Source organism: Simochromis diagramma, unplaced genomic scaffold, assembly GCF_900408965.1.
Source record: "Simochromis diagramma unplaced genomic scaffold, fSimDia1.1 OVJJ01000640.1, whole genome shotgun sequence".
Lineage (NCBI taxonomy): Eukaryota > Metazoa > Chordata > Actinopteri > Cichliformes > Cichlidae > Simochromis > Simochromis diagramma.
This window is the reverse complement of record NW_024387439.1, coordinates 185,249-211,096: the sequence shown is the minus strand read 5'-3', so window position 1 is coordinate 211,096 and position 25,848 is coordinate 185,249. Positions and strand designations below refer to the sequence as shown.

The 25,848-nt window shown below is 40.3% G+C and overlaps 1 protein-coding gene across 1 annotated transcript; it reads left to right on the top strand.

Annotated features, from left to right (window-relative positions):
* Positions 1-4,757: 4,757 nt before the first annotated feature.
* On the top strand, positions 4,758-15,339 carry LOC120722471 (sodium channel subunit beta-2-like). Its single transcript, XM_040013499.1, has 3 exons — positions 4,758-5,941; positions 10,837-11,184; positions 12,478-15,339. The coding sequence occupies exons 1-3, from the start codon at positions 5,884-5,886 to the stop codon at positions 12,651-12,653; spliced, it is 582 nt and encodes a 193-aa protein (XP_039869433.1). The 5' UTR covers positions 4,758-5,883; the 3' UTR covers positions 12,654-15,339.
* The last annotated feature ends 10,509 nt before the right edge of the window (positions 15,340-25,848 follow it).

Sequence of the window (25,848 nt, the reverse complement as noted above, 5' to 3'; positions counted from 1 at the left end):
TTATTAGGGATTAATGAAGTATTCTGATTGTGAAAAATATAAAGTTATGAGATCTGAAAATCACTGCAACCGTTTGGTGGATGGTGTGTGAAATATAGGAAAGAGCTAATGATGTTTAACATGAGAAGTAAAACTGAAATAAAAAAATCGAGGTGTTTCTTTCTCTCAGTCCAGGGGTGAGAAACTGAAACTGGACAGCAGCAGAGCTTCTCCTTCTTCTCCTTCTTCTTCTTCTTCTTCTTCTTCAGCATGCTGATGTGCAGTTCAAACACACGGGTATTTGGTCGTAAAGTGAAGCTTTGAAAGTACTGACAGTATTAACATGCTACCTAATCAAACATGGGTGTTTGGGCCAACACACATGTTGTAAAAACCCCAAGCACGAGCTGGGCAGACCCTGTTGTGGAACCATCAGAGGAACATCAAAGACTTCTGAGATTATATAACAGGAAACTTTGCGTACCTCGTTTACTGTTTGATTCCTTTCGGTGGTTTGCTGCTGTTCTTTTCACTGATGAGTGGGAGGCAGCAGCTGCAGGATCTCTCTCTGCAAATACCAAAGATTTCCCTCTGATAATACAACCGTTACTGCTGCTTCGGCATGTTAATATGTATAAAGCATTGTGTTTTTAATGAAGCTGAAATAAAACAGTAACTCTTTCAAAAAATCTTTCTGAACGCTGAAAAAAATGTCTCTTTTTTTACAGTCAGATAGCTGGATGGCAGCAGAGCTTCTGCTCTCATCGAGTCTCTTTGACCACAAAGTCTGAAAACACAAACTAATCATAAATATTAAAATATAAGAATATATTTCAAATATGATGATTATCATAAATTATCTTAATCAGTTTGACTATAAGTAGCTTAAAATGGACTTTTAGAATTTACTTAAAAATGTGAAGGTCTATGGCTCAACAACTCACAAATATAAAAATGTGAAATTAACACATCCTGTGCACCATGTGACCGTTTTTAAAGGAACAGTTCACCTCATAATCACACCTACATGTGTTTGGTCTCCAGTGCTGCTTATCCACTCAGATTAGTGACTGGCCAAACTTAGAGATATTTGATTACATTTTTTTCCTTTAAACTATTTAACATGTTCACATTAAGTGTGAGCAGAATGTGTCTCTTACCTTCAGGTTTCCTCTGGACACATCGCCTAACCAGTACAACCAGTACAACCAGCATTAGCAGCCCAAATATGAAGGGAACAGAAACCAGCACAGAGGGAGGAGGAGAGGAGCGCTGAGAAGGAGGAGTAGAGGAAAATGAGGAGGAGAAAGAGGCAGTGGAAGCTGATGGAGGAGGAGAGGTGGAAGAACCTGGAATTAAAGAGAAAAAGGGATCTTTGTGGTCACTTTGTGTCGCTTTGGATCTAAGGTCTGTAAAATAAACAGAAGCCTCACCTGTGACAGTGATCCAGCTGGATGGAGACTCTCCATGACCGCTGATGTCACACTTGTAGAGGCCTTCATCAGACCTGGAAACATGCTGGATGGTCATGTGACCTGTAGGCTGCTTCCTGATGAGGGAGCCATCTTTATAGAAAGCAGCTGTGAGGTTGGAGGGAGTGGTCTTTGTTTTACAGAGCAGAGTGACGTCATCTCCCTCCATCACAGGGAGGACAGGACTCTGCAGGATCACTGATCCACCTCAACACAGAGACAAACTACAGCATTTCATCCATTTACACACAGCTTCATCAACACTAACTCCACACACTCAGCTTACCAGTGACTGTCAGGTTAACCATGTTACTGATGGGACCCTCTCTGGACTCACACCAGTAAACTCCACTGTCCAAGGTGGCAAGGGCGTTGAAGATACAGGAAGAATCAGCTGCTGCTCCCCACTCCTCACATTCAGCTCTGGTTTCTGTGCTTGTGTTTCTCCTCAGAGTCCATCCAGCAGAGCTGTCGTCCTCCTCACAGCTCAGAGACACAAACTCATATTCAAAGAACTGAGAGCTGTTGGGACTCACACTTAAATGAACTGAGAGAAAAACAAACAATTATTTATATATTTTCTCACATAGAGAGCATAAAAGAGGATCCACAAGTGCAGCTTCTGAAACAGCTTTTTGATCAGATGCCAAAAGCCTTCCCTTTCAATCTTGCTGCTATCCTTCTGTCACAAATCACCCTGATGAATCTCATCTCCATCCTGATATACTAGTAGATGTTAAAAGGCACTGGCAGGTAGATCTTGTTAAACAAAATATAACATAACAGTTTATTAAATTCCAAATCCTAAATCTGGTGCAATACAGTAATACAACAATAAACAGAACAGCTCTACTCAGTAACCGTTTTTCTGTGAGTGCTGCTGTTCTGTTTACTTAGACAGAATCCTGATGGCTGACAGGTTGAACTAACCAGCTGTGCAGATGTTCATGTAGTGGTCAAACACTGTGGGTTTTACATAAGTGTCCTATGTGCCTCTTAGTTCATCGTCTCTTTGAAGCAAAATGTTTTAGCTCCTCTCACTCAACACCAACCTTCTTCCCCCTCAAATAGGTGTGAGCAGCACTGTGGGGCTTTTTTGCTCACACATTTAAATATAAGGGATAAACCTCATCATACACAACCAACAGCAGAAAAAAGACTCAATTCAATTTGAAATTTTGAGCATGTTTGATGGGAAAAAAGATACCGAACTGTAACAACAGATTTTTAATATTTTTAGGTAGACTGTCTGGTGAGAGCTGAACATGTATGTGACTGGATTTTCTCTCAGTCTATGTTAAAAGCACATCCGATCACTTTAACTAAGATTTACAGGTCACTCTGAAGACAACATGAAGATACTAACCTTTTTACATTCACCCTCTTTTTTTTTTTACTAATAAGGCCTCAAAAGTGCACGGAGCTTGTTCACTGGACTCTTATAGTAATATCGTTGACAAGAAACGTATCGACTTCCGTGTCAGGAGCTGCTTCTGCTCACGTCTTGGTATCTAGCTGACACTATTTGAAACCAGAAGGCTGAGCTTTTATAATATCATTAAAAATACAATCAGCAGGGTTTTTATTCAAATATTAAACTGAATCAAGACATTTTATTAAATGTTTGACTGAATTTTACCACACAGAGTTTCACTTCACCAACCGTGCATTAAAGCTGCTCTGACTCAGCTGGTCCATCTGAGCCTAACCAGTTTCTATTCTGTCTCTACTTTTGTCACTTTCAGCACAGTTCCAAGTTGTTTTTACACTCTTTTATTTTTTATAAAAAGTGTTAGTTGGTAATAAAGCAGGTTGTGCCCTCACCTTGGTTAGTTGTGCAGCAGAGCAGCGACATCAGGGCTGAAAACGAAGCACAACAGATACCAACATCTGTTTATAGGAGCAGCAGAACGGTGACCACAAATTAATTTCCAAGCGATGAACTCAAAACGACTTCTTTAAACAGGATGTGCCGTGTAGGAGGAGGTGAGGATACAGTTTAAAACTGCAGTGGTTTATGTGCAAAATCACATTTTTAATGACGTTTAAAAAGTAAAATGTTATAACCTCCTGTTACAGATGTAAAGCAGCTGGATAAAAAGAGCTGATGTGCACACTTCTACTTAAACCTTCTTACACCATCCTGAAAGTTGCATCTTCCTCTTTGTAGTCTCGTCTCTTGCCCATTTATCTCGAGGTCATTATCACAGTTATTGAGTATTAAGTGTCTCGCTGCCACTCTCAGCAGAACAGCTTCAAGTCACGCAATAAGATTTAAAGGCAGCATGTGGTACTTACAGAGCGGCCACAGAAGACGTGTTTGTCCCATCGTGCCACACAGATCTGAGATCTTCTTGTTTCACAGAAGCACTTGAACCCTCCTCCTTCCTCTCGGCAGCGCAGTTTAGAGGCCCTGTGGTTTCTCTGAAGCAGTTCTACGAAAAAAAAGACAGAAAGAAAAAAGGAAAGTCCTGTAAGTTTCAGGTTTGAAGCTGAAATATGAATCACAGAGTTTATTAAAGCGATGAACGGGAAAGAATGAAACATGTCAAAGCTGTGGGCACCTGAATATTATTCGTTTTAAACCTTCATAAAATTTGTTTTAGTGTTTGTCGCTTAGTCTTTGAGGAAATTATCATGACCTGAATGAACCAACCTCAACATGTAAAATGTAGGACATTTATGTAAGCTGTTATTCTGGCCTGTATATGACTTTGCAACATATAACAAAATTTAAACTTTCAGGTATTTGATTAACTTCTCATGCACAGAAATGCAGCTTTGCTACACAAACAACACAGAAATGACAGCTGTGAGAGTAGACTTTATATATCTTTCTTGTGTAAATGGAAATTTATCTGTGTTGTTGAGCAAATTCTTAACGCTAGTGTGTATTTCACGCACATGGAGAGTTTTTTTTTTTACTCGCTGGTGCACTGTTACACGCAAACTACAGGATGCCCTTTTGGGATTTAACTAGTTGAACATGTCAGTGTGTTAATAAAGTTAACTTGAAAAAAAGCGATGCGGAAGAAAAGTGACGGACATGCGCTGCTGTGCTGCAGCCATGCTTCATTCAAAGTGCCACCTGATCGAAACCAGTGACAGCCCTGCTGTCACTCAGCGAGAATTGTGAGACTGTGAGGATTTAAACGCAGTGTTTTGCTTTTCATTCCTTTTCTCCCTCATGGACGTCCGTGTGACGGTCGTCCGCACACATGAATGCAAAGGGGGGCAGTTTTACCTCAGGAAGCCAAAGACGGTGATCAGGTGAGTTCATGTCATTCTTCGATTCGACAACTTTTCAGTCCCTTTTCTTTCTCTACCCGCACACATGTGGAACAGCTTGTTGTTAAATGAAGCCTTTTAAACGTGAGCACTTAGAAAGCAAGCGTCCTCTGACGTCTTCGTGTATCCTGGGTTAGAATAAGCGCTTTTCCCTTGATGTCCCTGAATGCATCAACGTGCAGAGTCTCAGAGGCATTTCGACAGCTTTTGAGTTTCCTGGTTGTAAAACTGCTGCTGAAGACAGTTTATTACAGGTTAGTTCATCTTGCGCAGTGTTAGTTAAACATTTCGATCATTATGAGTAAGAATTAAACCTGCAGTGACCGCTGACGGACACTAGAGGGCAGTCAGTCATTTCACATTTACAGAAATGCACAGGTTGAAACCAAATATCATTTCTCCATCATCTATAGTAGAATAATAGAAACAAAACAAAAGCAAAATTAATATATAATAAACACTAATAAACACTTCATGGATGATCTCACTTCGTCTAGGCTACTCAAACAGGGGAGAGAGATCAGGGCAGTGCTGCGGTGTGTAGGAGGATATACCGGGGTAGTGATGATGAGCAGGCGAGCAGAGATGGTTGAGGTTAACAGCAGAGACTGCAATATGTTTTTGTGGTTGGAATCCTCAGTAAACAAACAGCTCCACGCTCTGCCACTAGCGTGTGATCTAAGGCGAGATAAACAGTGTGTGCAGCTTCAGAGCTAAACCCCGCTGAGACGGCTAATGCAGCTTTCCAGCCCACGTCTCCGTGAACCTTACAGTGTGCGCGCTGCGAGTTCGACCAAATGATGAATAACACAGTCCGGTCCTGTTGGGCTACAGTGAGACGTTAGTCATACAATAGACCAGCACAGTTTTTATAGTTAGATGTAACTGATGTATGGAGTGATTTTAAATTTCCACTGTACAAAAACGGCAACCCCCCCCCCAAACAATCAAAGAAAAAAAAACAGACAAAAAAAAACAGAGTGATCACCGTCGGACAGAGATATTGTAAAGACTGCAGTGTAAAACGTAAGACTGGGGCGTGTCCTAAACGCAGCAGACCGCCTTGACTCTTTGGCAAAACAAATGTACACACATCCAGTTTCCAGCAACTTCAGGGTGGTCGGTTGTGATTTGTTCTGCAGAAATGTCTCACATTCTTCTTCTTCTTCTTCTTCTGACTTTCGAGACAGCGGCATCAGCAAGTGAGTAGCCAAACAAGCAGAGGAGTTGGCAGTCTGCCAAACGCTGTGACTCACAATTTTAGGGAAGTTTTTTTTTTTAAACAGCTGTTCAAATGTAATCATTAATAGCAGCGTGTTTGCAGCGAGCAGCCACCTGAAAATCGTAACTGTGGCCCATCTGATGGTAAATAAAATCAAATGCGAGCGAGATGATAAATATATCTTTGAGATTCACTGCTGCTCTTTAAATCTGCAGATTTGCAGTGAAACAAAAGCGAAACTGCGTTTTCTTTACTTGATATAGGCAGAATGTTGCACCAAAGGGACGAGTTCGAAGTGATGGGCGAGTGAGATTGAATTCATTGCCTGCAGGCATGAATATTGTAAGTAAATGAAAGGCGTTTCCAGTCCATTTGTTATAATCAGAGCCGGTGTTCCAGCTTAACTGGTTTGTTCCACTTTGAGAGGAGGATGTGTTTTGCATTTAAACAAGTGGTGGCAAAAACTACATTACTGAGGTACATGGGTACCAATCGGATAGATGCGTGCCAGGAAATCTGTTCATTTCAAAAGCAAACAGCCCAGATTCTCATTAAAGCAACAGATTTGCTTATAAAGTGCTCTGTAGTCATCTCAGTGTACATCGCTCCTCTTTTACACCCTGTTTGTTTGCTTATCTTGTGCAGAATATTACGATGACATCATGTTATATCGAGCAGCAGCTGATCACATTAAACTTTGACTGTTATCACTGGTTAACTTGGGCGTGTTTCCTAAATCAGCAGATGTTAAACAGCTGACAGGTCAACAGGATATATGCAGGTAAACTCAAAGGTCTATTGAGCTGATCGATGGTGTCGTGAGGAAAACACTGGCTCGTCAAAAGTTTATTATTATTTTTTAATTAAAATAATTTCATTGTTGTCGGGAGATAATATTGATGCACATTTCTAGGAGCTGGAGATTGTTGTTTTTTTTTTTTTTGCAGAGGTCTTTAATCTTGTCAAACCACATAAGCCACTGACAGACAGATGAACACTCAGTGAAAATGATAAATCTGCGGATCCAACATCTGGAACACTGAGAGTCGAATAAGTAAACAAATCTAACCAGTTAACATAAGAACCAGTTTACCTGGAACACCAGCACGAGGTGTTGAGTGGCTCTAAGCAGAGATTAATTTGGACTGCATGCTTCCATCGCCTACCACCCACCTCAGCACCACCAATACTTATATATTGTCCATATTTGATCTTTTGCACATCTAAAACATCGGTTATTGATGTCTTACTGCAGCGGTGGGGAACTCCAAGCCTTAAGGGCCGGTGTCCTGCAGGTTTTAGATCTCACCCTGGATCAATACACCTGAATCAAATGATTAGTTCATTACCAGGCCTCTGGAGAACGTCAAGACATGTTGAGGAGCTAATTCAGCTGTGCTGGATCAAGGACACATCTAAAACCTCAAGGCCACCTTTGAGGCCTGGAGTTCCCCCACCTCTATCTAACTGGAACTGAAAGGGAAGAAAAAGACAGGAAACAGTAAACATTGTATTTACAAAGCTAATAAATAACACGCCCTAACCCACAGCAGCAGAGTTAAGTATCTGGTTTACACCCATTTAAAAACTTGCCAAATCTTCTCTCGCAGCGCCAAACAGACTATTCTTCTTTTGAATCTAGTTTTAAGATTCTGGTACTCCATGTGCTGACAATCGGGTGTCTGATTGGCTCCTTATCAGCAGCACCTGTGAGCATGGACCCTCTTGCGGCGCTCAGTTAGCGTCTGCTCCTAGCGGGGGTGACAAGAGGAAGACAGTTCATATATAGCTAATGTATCTGTGAATAATAAGGAGATCTCACAGCTTTTTCCATAATGGTCTGGAAATGACTCCGTAACTGGAATACAGCTAAAATGATAATGTGCAGTTGCACTTTTAAGAAAGCTCATTTTGAAATATATTGCTAGACACACACAAATGGATAGGATTCAGCCTGACACAAGGATAGGCCGAGGATCTGCTGTTAATGATTACCATAGCCCATTACTTCAGAAAACTGTAGTTACGTTTGTCATAGAAAACATTGCCTAATTAGTAACAAGGTGTCTTTACAGCACGATTTACTACAAAAATACAATAATTCCATAGTTTTACAATAATATCTAAGATGGTCGAGGTTATCGTGGAATGTGATTCAAATATAAAGCCCTAAACTCACAGCACATCTTTAAAGGCTGGTTTCATTTTTCATTTTAACTAGCGTGACTGTAGCTAGATTATGATAAGTTACTGGAATCAGTCAGTCAGGTCTTGCTGCTTTTGTTCTGGTTTTTTAGTTTTTGTTTTTTTTTCTCCCTCTGATGGATAAATCCTTTTGATGCATTGTTAGAGTGAATTGTTAAATGTTGTCATTTCTATGCTTGCCAACTCTGATGAAAGAAATTCCACTGTCCTTCCCCCCAGATTCTCGAGGTTCTAGGTGGGGGGCTGTAGTCTTTTATTACAGACACAAACTATCTGGAAGATCTGCTTCTTTTCATGTAAGCTTCCTGCGTTTACGACCCTTTGGTCAGCAGGAGGTCTCACACACACACACACACACACACACACACACACACACACACACACACACACACACACACACACAGTCTTACAGAAGTTCACACATATACATACAATGCCTTGTCTTAGAACCATGTGGGCGTGGTTTTGTTCTGATGTTTTGTCTCTCAATAAAAAGGCAGCAAGGGAGGTCGTCGCCGAGGTCATTTTCGTGGTGGACACAGGCCTCCCTTGCGCAAGTGATCGATCGATCAACTGTCTTGTTTTCTTCATGATAAATACGTTTCTAGAATTAGCAGGGCTTGTGGAAACACAGACCCAACATTCATATTTGTTGCAAGTAGAACAACACAGAAATCTTTACACCAGTAGTTTTAAGTTGTCATATCGTTAGCATATTTATCTTTCTGCATGAAACCAGAAAATGACCTAATGTGTTACAAAACAATCGCATGTTATTGTATTTAGCAATGTAGCTTCCAGACATATAGGTTTATAGATGTTGTTCATATCAGTGCAATTTGATGTTGCCTTTGAAATCTCCAAAAGTTGATTCTGTTCATGTGGACGTAGCGTTTTGCGGGAGAAACGTTTCGTCACTCATCCAAGTGACTTCTTCAGTCTCAGCTGAAGGTTTCCCCGATCTTAGGAAGAGTACATTTGCATAATGACTGAAACCATGAAGGAACAATGGGCTGGGAGGTCAGTTCCTTAATCTTAATTATGCAAATTCACATGACCATTGATCAGTGGCCTTGAGTACCATTCACATAGAGTTGGGGAATGGCTTCAATCACAGCATTGTAAGATGGCCAGGACTCTGCAGTCTATTTACACCTACAGGCCAGTGGACACTCTTTCAATGATGAGGATGTACACATCCTGGACAGGGAGGAACGCTGGTTTGAGGGCGGAGTCAAGGAGGCCATTTACATGAAAAGGGAAAGACCATCTCTGAATGGAGGAGGGGGCCTAAGGGTACAACTGTCACCATCTTACTATTCTGTGATTGCAGCCACTCCCCAACTCTGTGTGAATTGTACTCATGGCCATTGATCATCACATAGTGTGCCACACAAAACACTTTGCAACCTGCTCTTTAATACCTGCTTTTTCTCCTGCTTTGTACATGTTCATCATGTTTGTTCCTGCTCTCTTACTTTTTAGAGTTTATACTTGCCCAGTTTGTGTGGCACACCCACAATTTCATTGTACATGTACAATGACTGGAGAGGGCTTTTCTATTCTATTCTATTTGGTTTTTATTTACAAATCTTTAAGGTTATACAAATGGTACAATGTGAATTTCTGGGAAAACATTTCCTGAGAATTCAAGGGCATCACAGCTGCGTCATTGTGCGGTCTTTGTTGTAGTAACAGTCAACATATTGATAGTGATTCTTGGGAACGGTGCTAGGAAGAAAATGTGCAAATTCTAAAAAACAGAGAGCCACAAAGTCTGACCAATACTTTGTACCATATGATTTGAGTCTGGTGTTCTTAGAGAAGAGCTTGTTACTCAAGGTGTTTCTGTTCAGCAGGGAACCTGTTAATCCCTTGAGGAGATTTTAAGTAAGCGAGCCAGACACAAACAATGAGTGTTGTAACCTGAGTCAGGTGTTTGTGTCTCTCCTCTAAAGTTGTGCGCACAGAGTAGGTTATAATCACAGAGGTGGATGAGGTCACTTTGAGCTTGATTTTTTTTTTTTTTTATTCTCCTTTGTTGTGGATCTCCTGGAATAAAAAGTTATTCACACAAGCAGGTGACACATTCACATTTATGGAGGACCCTTTTTCCAACAAACAACACAAAACTAGGCTCATTACAGACTTGAATAGGAGCTTGTATTCTGACTCTCCTAACATCTGTATGTGATTTGTCTCAACAGTGCATTTTTGTTCTTTGTTTCTTGTAAATAAAGCATAAACCGAGACAGAAAAGCTACCAATCCCCACAAATCCTGCATGAAATCCTGAATGCAAGCAGAAGACTCTAACCTACATCTATCAAGGACATTTGTGACTTTTCATGTCACTTTAAAATACAGCAGAGATGGTGGTGAAAGTGCATCTTCAAGAGATGCACATCTTCTCTAAGGTCCTTGGGCTTGTTTTGGATGCATGTCGAGCTGCAGGAATCCATTACTTGAGTCCACTGATGGTTTTTTTTTGGACTTCTTTAGTGCTTCCTGTCCTGTTCCTGTCAGAAGTCTCTGAATATGCTCATGTACTGGAAAGAAAACAACTTTACTTTAGAGGGACTCACATGAGTTCTTCTACACAATATATCTTAAAGAGATGCAGTATGACACGTTATCAATGTTTGCTTTTTTCTTTTGTCTTTGCACACAGATATAACAGTGAGGTGTGGACAAGATGTCACTCTTCACTGTCAGGATCCCAGTGGTGTAAATATCACCCTGTTAGAGTGGAGCATACCTGAGATTAAGTTAGATGGATACGTCTTCTTCTACCGAAACCGGCGCTCATATGAAAGCTACCAGCACGAGCGTTTTAAAGGCCGAGTGGAGCTGGCAGACCCGTCTATGAAAAACGGAGACGTTTCTGTGATTCTCAAGAACGTCAACGTCAACGATACAGGAACATATGAGTGTCGGATTATAACCAGTGATCTCAGCAGCGGTCAGAGAGTCCAAAATGAGTCCAGGCAGTCCATCAACCTCACAGTCATAGACTCTGGTGAGTTGAGAGGTTCACTTTACTACTTATTCTTCTTCTGACTTGTAGGGACATGTGGAGGCAAATTGCAGCCCTCACTGCACGGCTAAGCACAAAAGAGCTTTTTGTGTCTGTGAACTGTGATGCTGGCTTTTCGGAAGGAAGCATTATCTGTTCATTCATGGTAAAAACAGAAGACCATGCACGTTATTTTCCACCATCTGATAAAAGAAAGAGGAGAAAAATCCCCAACCTACGTCACTGGAAAGGATTAAAAAAATATCGTCTTTGGATGGGCTCTGAATTTAGCGCAGACTTTGATGTTTATGAAATCTTCACTGCAAACTGCAGTGATCTTATTTTTCTGTTTCTACTGTGGTCTGAGATATAATGATGCATCCTGCAGTGACAGGCGGTGACATATCTGATCTGACACAGTTGTTTATTGGCTGTTTTATTTTTATTCAGACATCTGCTATTGCTCTTTTTTTCCATGCTCTGTGTGACATTATTATACCACCTGAGTGTGTTGTACATGTTTGAAGTCCACGGACTAACCTGCACTGTCTCATAGTTCAGAGTTTTGAATGTGGTGGTTCAGTGAAGCAAGAAACAAAGATGGTGCAGGCAGCTGGTTGAAAAGACTCCGATTTTGAGGCTGGTGTGCAGCCGAGACACAGATGACATGAAAAGAGTCTGTGTGAGTTTAAACTGAGTGTAGTGTTGAATAAATGATTTACAAAGTTGTGTACTCATTCTAGTACTTTAGCTTTCGAGTACCTATAGCAGAATCTTTTATTATGCAGAAAAATGTCCGTGATATGATTGGATCATAGTTGTTGCAGCATTAATATGTGCTTCCTTTTAATGTATAAGATGGATATTTTATTGGGTTATACTTCTGGGTGGTTTTATCTATATTAATCGAGCAATATATCAGTATCAGTACAATTATAACTAACAAGGTAAAATAATGAACTGAAGTTTCATATTTCTGGGGTCTAGTGTCACCCTGCACTCTCATCTTTGGGTGCACCCCTGCTTTTCTTCTTTCCATGGGGAAAATGTATTTTGAATTGTATATTTAAGTTTATATTTAGTTCTGTTTCTTGTTTTTATGCTTTTATTTGATTGGTGCTTTACTTGGTATACATGCAGCAGTTTTAGAGAGAGAAAATAAAAGTGTCAGTCTCTGAAACACGACGCAGTGATGCTGCTCAGCGTTTATTACTGTTTGCAGGATTTCAAAGTATAAAAGCAGAAATACTGTCAGCATACCTGAGTCCTCACACCTGTTTTGTTTTTTCTCTGCAGGAAGCGAGGATGAACAGGACAAGAAGACATTTCTTTTAGCTATAGGTATTGTTGCTGTTGTTTTAAGTTTTTTTGTTATTCTTAGTGCTGCTGTATGTATCCACAGAAAAAAGAAATCATCAACACACAGGGAAGATGAACATTATAAACATCCACCTGAAAAAGACCTGATCTGAAATGTATCAGACGATGTGTAAAATATTATTTTCTGACCCTGTTAGCAAGCAGACAGCACAAACAAGGGTCCCCTCACAGCAACATGGGTTCGATGCACTGCTCCTCTGATCTCAAGTCACATTCGGGAGTCATGTTCTCCCATCAATCATTAAAAGTAACATTAGGTCAATGCTGTGGCTGCAACAAGCTTATAATGACTGTTTCTATTTCTTTTCCCTTTTTTTTCTTTTAAGCTCTAACTTTATTCTGTGCTGTTTTCTGCAGAGCTTGATCTTACTGTGAGAACAGGCGGCAGGTAGAGAACAGCAGGCGAGCGTAGTGGAGCTTTTAGCAGGTAGAGAGGTGGAGGAGACAGACGTAGAGTAAATCAGTTCAGACAGTGCATTAAAACGGGGCCATAGTAGCACGGTTGGCAGGTTCTCACAGCTAATTAAGCACTTTATTAAGTTCTTTAAGCTTTTATTTTGCACCTTTAAACACTTTATTTTACTTGCTGCTATTTGTGGCAACTGCAGCCAATCAGCGACTTCCTTCTTTCTGGCCATTGGTTCCATTAGATCAAAATAATTCACCAAACACAAGTCAGGTAATGTAATATGTGATTATAGTATACCCATAATATTTATTTAAAAAAAACATACAAACCATTATCACAATGGTTTTATTGTGTTATTATGTGAGTTGTGGAAAGTTCTGAGTTGGATCTGTAAACATCAGAAACCTTATTTAAACTCAGCTGATCTCACGTTCAGATCTCCATCTCGGGCGTGGCTGTCTTTAGACTTCCCGTCATGTCCACTTAAATTTGTTCCTCTGCACAAGTTGCAAGGTTGATGTTTCCATTGACTTTCATTTTCAGGAGTTCACTCGAGCATTAATCTGGTGAATAGGATGGATTTTAATTCTGAAGACTTTTTAACACAATCTGAGTCAGTTGGTGCTTTCAGCCCCTGACAGTTCGGCTCGTTTCCTGTCCTGATGCCTCAGGATCGCACCCTTTCTCCTGATCGGCGCCCTCGCCTGTTGTGCTGCCTTCAGGCATTGAAACTCATCAGAAAACTGCTCAGTCGTGAAGTTCAGGTTAGTTTTAAATACAATTTGTTTGCTGTTTGTCGTTTGAGGTCTGTGGTGAGGCTGCAGAGCGCTCTGTGGCAGAGGTCAGAGAGGGACTTCCTCTGAGATCTAAAAGCAGCAGCGGCTCTGAAAACAGTCCATAGGTTTCTGGTTTTTATCGATCTCTTCTCAGAACTTTTCAGAATTTAAGTCTTTATTTATCTGATGTACTCAGTGTGTTAATATTTCACTCTTTGTTTTCTGTTTTGTTAGTCCCCACTGATCTTCTTTAGTTTGTCAGTTCAAATGTTGTGGATTCTTACTGATATCCAGTCTGACTCTGACAGAGTGATAAGCAAAGTTCATTGGAAATATCCACTGTCAAAAAAAAGAATAAATCGATATTTGAAGCTCAAAAGGGACAGTGCAATGTGTAAAAGGAAAGTGGAAGAAGATGGACGGGCGTTCAAAATTAAAACCGAGCAGGATGAGCGGTCATATCAGGAGTCGGCAGGAGGAACGAGGTATGAAACCCATGGAGAGAAATGTGGCTTCTCTCCATGTTTAGCTGTTGTTTGTATATTTTGTGTCCAAGCCAAGTGGATCTGTTGGCTTAAATTAGTAAATAATACATAGAAAATACGTGTTCATATGTATGCATGTACACATGTTCATTTCTCAGTACCATTTTTACATTGGAACTTTGTTTTTTGTGACATATTTGTATTATATTCATGCTCTTTTGTCTTCTGTTCATTTAAATTAACTGTAAGTGTTGTGCAGTTGGCTGGACTGTTGATCTGAACTCATCATAGAAATAAAATGAGAGCCTGACATCACAACTAACACAATGAAGGGTTTGTTTGATGTTTTTTCCCTCTAGGGACTTTTTCTCTGATTAAAGCAAAAATAGGGGAACTATGTCTTCAGCCTGTTTACACTTGTGCACTTCCTTCTTCTAAACTCAAGTAATTATAATTATGGGTGTTTTTTCGTAAATGCTTCTCTGTAGAAATGAACTTTCTTAGTTGAGTCCAGCATTGAAAGAAATTTAGATCTTTATATGCCAAACAAATAAATTGGCACAGTCAAGAAACAGAAAATGTTTGAAGTGTTTCTTTTAACTGTGACTAAAATGTTCCTAAATTCCCCCTGGTACTGTTTTTGGTATGTAGCAGGAATGGCTGCAGCTCATTTCAGATGCATTTGGGTTATTTCCACTCCTGCTCAGACTGTGCTCACAAACACGACACAGTATATCCCTCCAGCTGCAAGCTATCAACCTTTACTGACTCGACTGTTTGGTCACATGTCTGGTTAGCTGACATTGACCTTAAAGACAGTTTAACTTCCAGGGCACACAAAGCTATTTAAAACCTTATTTTGGGCAAAGTCAGCAGGTTTAAAAAAAACTTGACATCAGATTTGACTGCCGAGTCTGTACATGTACTTTTTATGTCTTGGGAACACTTCAAAAATAACTACCAAAACAGGACCCATTAGGTCTGTTTTAATGTTTTCTTTTTAACAGGAACTGCTTTTCTTTCTCTCTCATCATAAAATCAGACTGGGATTAGGGAATCTGCAGCGTCTGTTACTCATGAGTGCACTTTGTTTCCAAAATAAAAAAAACAGCTGATCGTCAGTCACTTTGGTTTAATCAGGCAGAAGCCACGAGTACAGCTCACGAAGACTTTATCACGAATGCCAATAAAGATAAGTCATGTTTTCAGTTGAAGCTTATCTCATACTGAAAGTCAGAGTTCTGCATGTTTCCTCATATTTTTACCAAGATTATGTTTTCTGAACCCACAGAGAGGATGGGAATGATGTTTGTCTGATGATACAAACTGTTGACTTGCTCAGTAGTGGTGACTTGTGTCACAGTGACCTGTAGATAGACATTTGTGATAGTGTGGGGACTGATGCACTGTGACTTTCACTTCTAGGAAAATGAAACGGGTCAGAGGATGACTTCTCTGGTCACAGCCTGTAAATAAATGACTCAACACAAACACAACTGGTCAAAATGTTCATTCCTGTTTGTCCGAAACAGCCACGTAAAAACGAACAACTGCACATCCCTCACAATCAGATTGTTGCTGTACTTTCTTTCTTTTCTGCTGGTCACCACTTTGTCTGTGTGTAATTCTGTGAACAGGATGTGGTCAGACTTAATAAGACTAAAGATGTGTGTGTGTCTCAGCAGTGCTTCTGTAAGCTGGCTGATTTTCTGCATCTTCATCCCTACAGTTGTTAATTCCTGACTAGAAGAACATCTGGAAGCTGCTGAACATCTGTTTCTTCCCGCTGAGCTTTAAAATATGAGCAAAACAGAAACAGGCCTTCAAGTGAGGAGTAATGGAGGTTGAGTGGCTGCGATTATTATCAGGTGTTCATGACATGAAAGGAGATGCTGCCACCTGTTGGCTGTAGTTTGTCACTGAAGCTGTGGTGAAATGTGTACATGAGATTTTATTCTGTTGTCATGAATGAATTCGCTTTAAAACATTCTACAAAATAATGGTTTGTGCATGACAGAAATAAATAATACTAACACCTACTCTCGGGGGCTTTATTATGCACACTGTTACACGACTTGACCTCATAAAATTCAGCAGACAGATTTTGGCAGCTGTGCCCGACGTCATATTTCATTGTGGTGTGTGTGTGTTTGGCACCACAGGGCCACCGTACATTGATCTAAAATGACATTTCTCGTTTTAAAACTTTCTCAGTAAATCCATTCTGCACCTTGAAGGTGAGTTAAATGTTGTATTAACATGTTGTATTAGAGGAGCAGACTGAGCTTTGAGAGCCAAACAGCTTTTATCTTTGAGTCTAACTTCTGGTTGAATAATAATAATAATAATGGATTGGATTTATATAGCGCTTTTCAAGGCACCCAAAGCGCTTTACAATACCACTATTCATTCACTCTCACATTCATACACTGGTTGTATGAAGAAGGTTTATAGTTAGAGTTTATCAAAATTCAGCACATAACTGAGAGGAAGTCTCATAAGTCTTTCTTGGCCAAGTTCAAGTAAACTGATCAGATTGTCATTACTGAATGCTCTGGTGGTCTAGTTTCGTGGATGGATTCGGCGATGGATTCGGCGCTCTCACCGCCGCGGCCCGGGTTCGATTCCCGGTCAGTGAACAGATGCTTACTGCATTTCGTTGCCCTGTGCATGTGCAATGACAGTAAAGTTGAATTCTATTCTAATGAATAATGTGCCTGGTAAACACTGAAAACCGGTCCACCAGACCTAAACAGCACACAAGAGTTAACTGTTTCAGACAGGACTGGTACACATAGGAATGTTTTTGTTTTTTTAATGCTTCTTCTTTAAGCTCATTAGTTGGAACCAATTTAACAGGCTCCAAACTCTGGTTCATGTGTTGTTTCAGACCTACTGTTGATATGCTTCTTTAAAATAGTAGGCACAGTAATTATGCTAAGTACTGCTAGCAGTCCAACAGTCAACCCACAATAAGGGTTAAATATGATGCTTCATAACTAAAGGCTGTCACGCAGTGGAAATTTGTGTTTTTATGTTTTATCAATCTGTGTATTGGTACATAGTCTTGATTTTATTTGCATGGTTTTATTGTGATATTTATATTGCATGGTTTTATCCTCATATTTATATTATGTATTTTAGTGTTGTTGCACAATATTCTTCTAATCCACTAGCAGACAATTGTAGGCCCCTGTGAGGTGGGGGCGTTCCCTGAGGTGGCCTATCAGCCGCCAGACTGACCTGTTAAAGGGGATAGTGAGCGCAGAGACAAGGGGAGCGACGCACGAAAGGTGAGGAGGAGAAAAAGAAACGCGTGTAAGCCCGCACATGTGTTGGAGGACCTGCTGCCTGACTGTGGGGGGGGGCACGAGTCGTTCGGCGATCCAGTCCCAACGGCAGGAACAGCAACAGTGGGTGGCGATGGCCGCATTTTCACAGGGGTGTCCCTCTGCCTGCATGTGGCGGTGCTACGGGGGAGGCCGTGTTCAGGTGTGGAGTGGGGCGGGACTGTGCGGTGACGCGCTGTCAGGAGGAGATAGGTCTGCGACAGGAGCCTCCTCCTTGTTCTTCTGGCCTGCGTGGTTTCCATCCCGGAAGAGAAAATCCTCTCCTGTTTTAGATAAGGAACATTTCCCCGCTTGTGGCTGGACTGTGGGATTATGGGACTGTGGGGGGGAATTTTTGCATACGGGAGACATTTGTTTAGCTTTGTTTTAGTAGTGTATAGTTATTTTTGCCGGCAGGGTTTTTAGTGTAACCTGTATTTGTGATTCTGGCTGTGTTTTTTCCATGGAAATAAATGGTGTGTGTTCAAAGTCAGCTTAGTGTCTGTGCCCAGAGCACTGACCCACTCGCTCCCCTTCCTCTTGTATGTGAACGGACTTGGAGGTGAAGATTTGGGTCCACCAGTTTTAGCGGCTACAAGAGAAACACTCGAACAATAACTTCCACCAGCGTCACGTTAATGCTTTTGTTTATGTTGATATCTAACATGAATATAACAATTTTGCAATGTTGTGGCTTATTATCTGAAAACTTGTGTGATACTTTCTGTGTAATCAGGGCTGAAAAATGCAAAGCCGCGCGTTCCTGTATAATTCCATGTTAATTACCTATTAAAGGAAGAAGCTGAAGAGCCTGGTGTGTCCAGATCTGCTGGCTGGGATGTACCTGCATCATGATGCTAACACTGGTTAAAATACCAAATAAAACAGACCGATTGAAATGTCTTTACAACATCTCTGAACATCATGTGGGATAGTATAAGACCTATAGATGTGTGTCAGATTTTTCCTTCCTGAATCCTCCACTACACAATGTCTCTGTTTCCCTCCTCACAGTTTCTAGAAGCAAAGGTCAGAGGGCGAGCTCTGGGTTCTTCGACCCTTCAGAAAATTGTCAATGTAAATAGACCTGAAGCAACAAGATCAAACTGGTCCTCACATTAACATCAAATTATTCAAAACAAAAGCAGCACTTTATCAAACCATGGCTCCTGTTCACAGGACAAATATCAAACGTCTCAAATAACAATGTAGCTGAAGTTTAACCGCCTCCTAACAGCACATAAAACAAAGATGTTGTCAGTCAGACTCTTTCAGATGGTGTTACACAGTGGATCAAAGTATTTAGTTTGACCTAGTGAGGACCTAAAGTGAGGACCATCTATACCGAAGCACTTATAAATGAAACTGAAAGGACAACAGTACCTCAAGACTCAAAACAAAACTCATACAAATGTTTAATGCAAGGTGCAAATAAAACTCACCTGTTTATAAGATCGGGGAAACCTTCAGCTGAGACTGAAGAAGTCACTTGGATGAGTGACGAAACGTTTCTCCCACAAAACGCTACGTCCACATGAACAGAATCAACTTTTGGAGATTTCAAAGGCAACATCAAATTGCACTGATATGAACAACATCTATAAACCTATATGTCTGGAAGCTACATTGCTAAATACAATAACATGCGATTGTTTTGTAACACATTAGGTCATTTTCTGGTTTCATGCAGAAAGATAAACATGCTAACGATATGACAACTTAAAACTACTGGTGTAAAGATTTCTGTGTTGTTCTACTTGCAACAAATATGAATGTTGGGTCTGTGTTTCCACAAGCCTCGCTAATTCTAGAAACGTATTCATCATGAAGAAAACAAGACAGTCGATCGATCGATCACTTGCGCAAGGGAGGCCTGTGTCCACCACGAAAATGACCTTGGCGACGACCTCCCTTGCTGCCTTTTTATTGAGAGACAGTTCACACAAAAAACATCAGAACAAAGCCACGCCCACATCGTTCTAAGACAAGGCATTGTATGTATATGTGTGAACTTCAGTAAGACTGTGTGTGTGTGTGTGTGTGTGTGTGTGTGTGTGTGTGTGTGTGTGTGTGTGTGTGTGTGTGTGTGAGACCTCCTGCTGACCAAAGGGTCGTAAACGCAGGAAGCTTACATGAAAAGAAGCAGATCTTCCAGATAGTTTGTGTCTGTAATAAAAGACTACAGCCCCCCACCTAGAACCTCGAGAATCTGACTCCCCTCTGAATTTTATAAAATTGTGAGTAAAGAACTGTCTGAATTATTAACTCAGTATTTTAATGAAGGAATAGAAAGAGAAACAATGGGTAAATCGTTTTATGACGGAGTTATGTGTTTATTATATAAGAAAGGTGATAGAGAAGACATTAACAATTATAGGCAACTGACAATAATGAATGTAGATTATAAGATTTTTGCTAAAATAATTATGTCTAGACTAGAGGATGTATTAGATATTATCATTGAAAAAGAACAAACATGCGCAATTAAGGGACGATTGATGTGGGATAACTTAAGTATGTTAAGAGAAATTATTTATAATGGCAAGGATTCAGAACTCTGTATTTTAGGCTTAGACCAAAGGAGGGCTTTTGATTCTGTTTCCCACTCTTATTTATGGAAAGTAATGAAAGCTTATAATTTTCCGGACCAATTTATTTCTATTATTCAATTGATTTATAAAAAGTCCCTAGTGCAAGTTAAGGTAAATGGAAAGCTCTCATCCCCTTTTAGTGCTGAGTGCGGGGTTAAACAAGGATGTCCTTTGAGTGCTGCGTTATATGTCCTTGCAATTAACCCCTTATTGAAAAGGATAAATGATGATAAACGGATCAAGGGATACGTCCTTGATAAATCCCTTAAAATCGCAGCTTTGGCGTATGCAGATGACGTGACGGTGATAATTAGAAACCAAAACGAACTGTCTTCAGTTATGGAGATATTACACCATTACGAACAGGCATCAGGTGCCAAGCTGAACCAAGACAAAACTGAAGGGGTGTGGCTTGGACATCCGACCAGACAACCTAAAATGATGATCTCTCTATGTAGTGAGATTAAAATTTTGGGTATATGGATTGATAATACTGACTCTAGTTTACTAAATTGGAATAAGAAAGAAAATGAAATTAAAATGGAAATTATGAAATGGGAAAATAAAGATACAAATTATAAAACACGTATTAATATTGTAAAAACACACATAATTTCGAAACTTCTTTTTCTTGCCGCAATTTTTCCTCCTCCGAGAACAACTGTAATGAAAATAAGTAAGATGTGCATTAAATTTATCTGGGGATCCAATCGAGAAGTGACTAAGAGAAAATTTATGTACAAGAGTAAGAAGCACGGGGGTTTGGGAGCCCCAGACTTAGAGATTGTTTTGCGAATTCCTTTTATAAAAATTACTCAAAGCGCAATTTCTCGGGGTGCCCCGTGGGTTCGAGGGAAGGAGCAATTGTGGCAAAAGAAAAGAGGCAGGGCCAGAGCGGGCGTTCCATACCACAGACTTATGTTTGGTGACTTATCAAGTCAATGGGAACAATATAGTTTAAACATTCTCCAAGATAATACGAAAAATATCTATAAAAAAATTAATGAAACCAAAAATGAAGGTGTAATTCAATATAAGTATGCAAATGAAGATGAAAACCTTTCAATAGTTAAAAATATACACGACAAATTATTATCTGAAAGCATGAGAGACGTGGTATGGCTCATCTCGCTCGGGCGCCTCCCTGTGAGAGCAGTGGTACAATGGAGTTGTTTTGTTACCACCATGAAATGTCCTATGACAGGCTGTGATGAAGATGAGACCCTAGAACATCTCCTATTAGATTGTTATAGGACAACTGAGATCAGGCAGAAAATGACAGAGATTGGCTATGATGTGGATGTTAATATTAAAGCAGTTAAATATGGTTTGTTTAAAGAAGAAATGTGTGACGACAAAAGGAGACTCTTTTGGTTAGTAATGTGTGTAATAAACACACATATTTGGAAAACTCGTGCCAAAGGAGTACTTGAACAAAAGATGATAAGTAGTGATGTGGTGAGTAAACATATCATTACAGACCTGCGAAGAAGACGAACAATGGACCTGAAACTTGGGAAAGTTTTCCCCTGGAACGAATTAAAACTGTAAGTCTTGTGAACGTTGTGTGGACTCAGATGCTAGATTTTCCTCCTTGTTTATCCCTTTTGTATGTGCTCATGGTTTTGTATATGTAATTGTATGTGTATGTGCATTTCATATGTAAACTTGTTTACTTTAAATAAAGTTAAAAAAAAAAAAAAAGTAAGACTGTGTGTGTGTGTGTTATGTGAGAATGTGTGTGTGTGTGTGTGTGTGTGTGTGAGTGTGTGAGAGACCTCCTGCTGACCAAAGGGTCGTAAACGCAGGAAGCTTACATGAAAAGAAGCAGATCTTCCAGATAGTTTGTATCTGCAATAAAAGGCTACAGCCCCCCACCTAGAACCTCGAGAATCTGGGGGGAAGGACAGTGGAATTTCTTTCATCAGAGTTGGCAAGCATAGAAATGACAACATTTAACAATTCACTCTAACAATGCATCAAAAGGATTTATCCATCAGAGGGAGAAAAAAAAACAAAAACTAAAAAACCAGAACAAAAGCAGCAAGACCTGACTGACTGATTCCAGTATCTTATCATAATCTAGCTACAGTCACGCTAGTTAAAATGAAAAATGAAACCAGCCTTTAAAGGTGTGCTGTGAGTTTAGGGCTTTATATTTGAATCGCATTCCACAATGACCTCGACCATCTTAGATATTATTGTAAAACTATGGTATTATTGTATTGTTGTAGTAAATCGTGCTGTAAAGACACCTGTTACTAATTAGGCAATGTTTTCTATGACTGATGTAACTACAGTTTTCTGAAGTAATGGGCTATGGTAGTCATTAACAGCAGATCCTCGGCCTATCCTTGTGTCAGGCTGAATCCTATCCATTTGTGTGTGTCTAGCAATATATTTCAAAATGAGCTTTCTTAAAAGTGCAACTGCACATTATCATTTTAGCTGTATTCCAGTTATATTCCACCTCTGTTATTCCTCATTCAGCTTGTCATTTTTGGTTTGGGTGTCTTTTTAAAGATTGCCTCTGAGGTCTTAGAGTTAAAAGCTATAAATAAGCTTATAAAATAAAATAATCTTGTTCCATCAACTATTTCTCCAGGAGCTCTGTGGGAATATTGTGGAACACCAGCAACAACCACCCATGATGAGTCCTTTCAACACGGAGTCATTTCCAGACCATTATGGAAAAAGCTGTGAGATCTCCTTATTATTCACAGATACATTAGCTATATATGAACTGTCTTCCTCTTGTCACCCCCACTAGGAGCAGACGCTAACTGAGCGCCGCAAGAGGGTCCATGCTCACAGGTGCTGCTGATAAGGAGCCAATCAGACACCCGATTGTCAGCACGTGGAGTACCAGAATCTTAAAACTAGATTCAAAAGAAGAATAGTCTGTTTGGCGCTGCGAGAGAAGATTTGGCAAGTTTTTGAATGGGTGTAAACCAGATACTTAACTCTGCTGCTGTGGGTTAGGGCGTGTTATTTATTTGCTTTGTAAATGCAATGTTTACTGTTTCCTGTCTTTTTCTTCCCTTTCAGTTCCAGTTTCCAGATGAACAGAATCAACTTTTGGAAACTCACCTGAGGTTTGCATAATACTGAAATGATGGTGGATGCAGAGTCTTAAGTTTATGGGAGGTGTTTCAGAGAGAATGAGACATACTGAGCAGTTGGAGCCACACTGGAACTGTATTGAGCACCACTAGCTCAGAATCAAAGACACACCTCCATCCTTCATTTGTCTGTCCTGCAGATCCTTCCGATTCCTAAAAGATGAAATGAATAGAATAGAATAGAATAATCCTTTAACTGAATACTGGTTGTCTGGATCAAATCGCTCATTCCAGAAACAAGGACATAGATCTTCCAGGTCAGCTCTGGTCAACTATACAACTATGACGTTAGGCTGAATGTTTTTAAATTGTTTCAGAGAACAAACAAACACATTCTTATAAGATTGAGGCAATAAAAATGCGCCATTATTGTGTATTATTCCTGTCTAAGTTCACATCACTGAAAATAAACTAGTGCTTGATTTTTTAAATTCTATTACACTTATTTTATTAAACATATTCAACCACACACACAGTTAACACAAACCTCCTGCACTCAGATTTCCATCTTTCTAACAAAATTCATGCAAGGTTCCCACAGTTGGATGAAGGTTTCACACCTATCCTTAGCAATGTCAGCCAGTGTCTTATACAACATAGCCCATGGGTTGATGTTAACATGAAGTATTTCTAACTGTCTCTTACACATACACTTTTTTAATCCAGACACTACTATATATAATTAGTAGTAAATAGTAGACATTAGTGATTATAAATTATTTTCCTGTATAAGCTGAACTGACGACTATCCTGTAGCAGATTATACTACGGTCACTGAAATGAGTACCATTGCTGAACATATAACAAACTAAAACCCGTCTCTAGCATCCATGTCTGTCACACCAACCCTCTGCATGTCCACCTTCACTACATCCATGAATCTTCTCTGTGGGCTCCATCTTTTCCTCCTACCATACCTGACAGCTCTATATTTGACATCCTTTGTCTAATATAACCACTACACATATCCAGATAAGGTCCCCTCTACTCCAGCAAAAAGGTTTTTGGTTTAGAGTAGCATGGATCCCGCTGAGCTTTGAAGTGTGAGCAGGGCAGACAGCTTACGTTTAGAATAAGAGTGGCTGTGATCATAACGTTTAAAGAAAGGACATGTGCTGCCACCTGTCGTCTTGGTTTATCACTGAAGCTGTGAAATTATTTAAATCGCTTCAATACATCTTCTACATTGTTTAGTCTATAACAATAAAATGATGTGGTTTGATCCCAGGCTGCTTTCTGGCTGCATGCCAAATATCCTCGGCCAAGATACTAACCCCACGTTTGCCTACTGGTGGTGGTCAGTGTCCGGCAGCCTCGCCTCTGTCAGTGCGCACCAGGGCAGCTGTGGCTACCATCACCAGGATGTGGATGACTGGGTGTAGTGTAAGCGCTTTGGGGTCCTTGGGACTGAGTAAAGCGCTCTACAAATGAAGGCCATTCACCATTTTTGTGCGTTTAATTCTCCTATGTTAGATTTGCATATGTGCATATGGTCACAGCAGAGAGAGCACAATCTGGGTTACAGCAGCAGACAGATCCTTTTTTGAAACGTTCATTTTTTTGAATACATATCAAATTCGGGATCATGGTTATGTTGCACATTTAGATTAAAAGAAATAGAAACCAGTGTGGCTTTGTGAGTCCGCCTTTACTGTGTATTCAGCAAATATATGGACATAGTACCGTCACACAGTCTGACACAGCTTTTGTTAGGCGCACTGCAGTATGGCGAGTGGCTTGTTTACTCGCACTAAAGCTCCTCATCTCAGGAGATACTCCCTCTTGTGGTGTAACGGAGGAATAACTACTCTCACCAGCACTGTCTCATTGGAGACTAGGGCACAGATCATTTTACAACTAAAGAGAATAACATATAACAATCAGAACCTGTGTGTGTGTGTGTGTGTGTCTTTAGGATGAACTAGAAAATAACATAAATTTCTTTATTTACATTCTGTAAAGGTCCAGTTTTGTTTATTGATCTAAGCCTGAACAGCTACGCGTAGTGTCCAGTAGAGGGCTCTGTTGTTTAGTTAGCGGTAAGCTGCACTTCCAGCTCAGACCGGTTTTGTGGCGCACATGTCCCAGTAGGCAGCTCTCAATGAAGCGTGAAGCAGCGTGATACCGGACTCTAGCGAAACGAACAATTTGCAGCCCTTGGAATGCGGAGCGAGGTACATGTTTTAAGTTGTATTTGTTTGCTTAATTGATATTTTGTTGTATTTTCTGCTTTATTTGAGTTCATATTTGTAATAAGCGTCTAAGAAAATGTATTTTGTGTTTCTGTTTAGTTTTCACGGTGCATTGGCGCACCTGGCGCACTGTTAGATTCTGAATGAATCTCAAAGTAAAAATTACTGCACCCGTCGAGGCTCTCTCTATTTCTTCCTTGGTCCGGGGGACTGCTACAGTGAAAACTCGGTCGCTGAGTGAAGGCTACTTGCTAGCTCCCATGCCAGATGAGTGCAGCCCGTGCCACGAGGTGGGTCCGTGTGTCAGCTGTGAGAGATTTCTACACCAGTCAAGATCATCTTTGCTTCGTCGCCTACCTCCCCTTTGAACTCTGATGGTCACT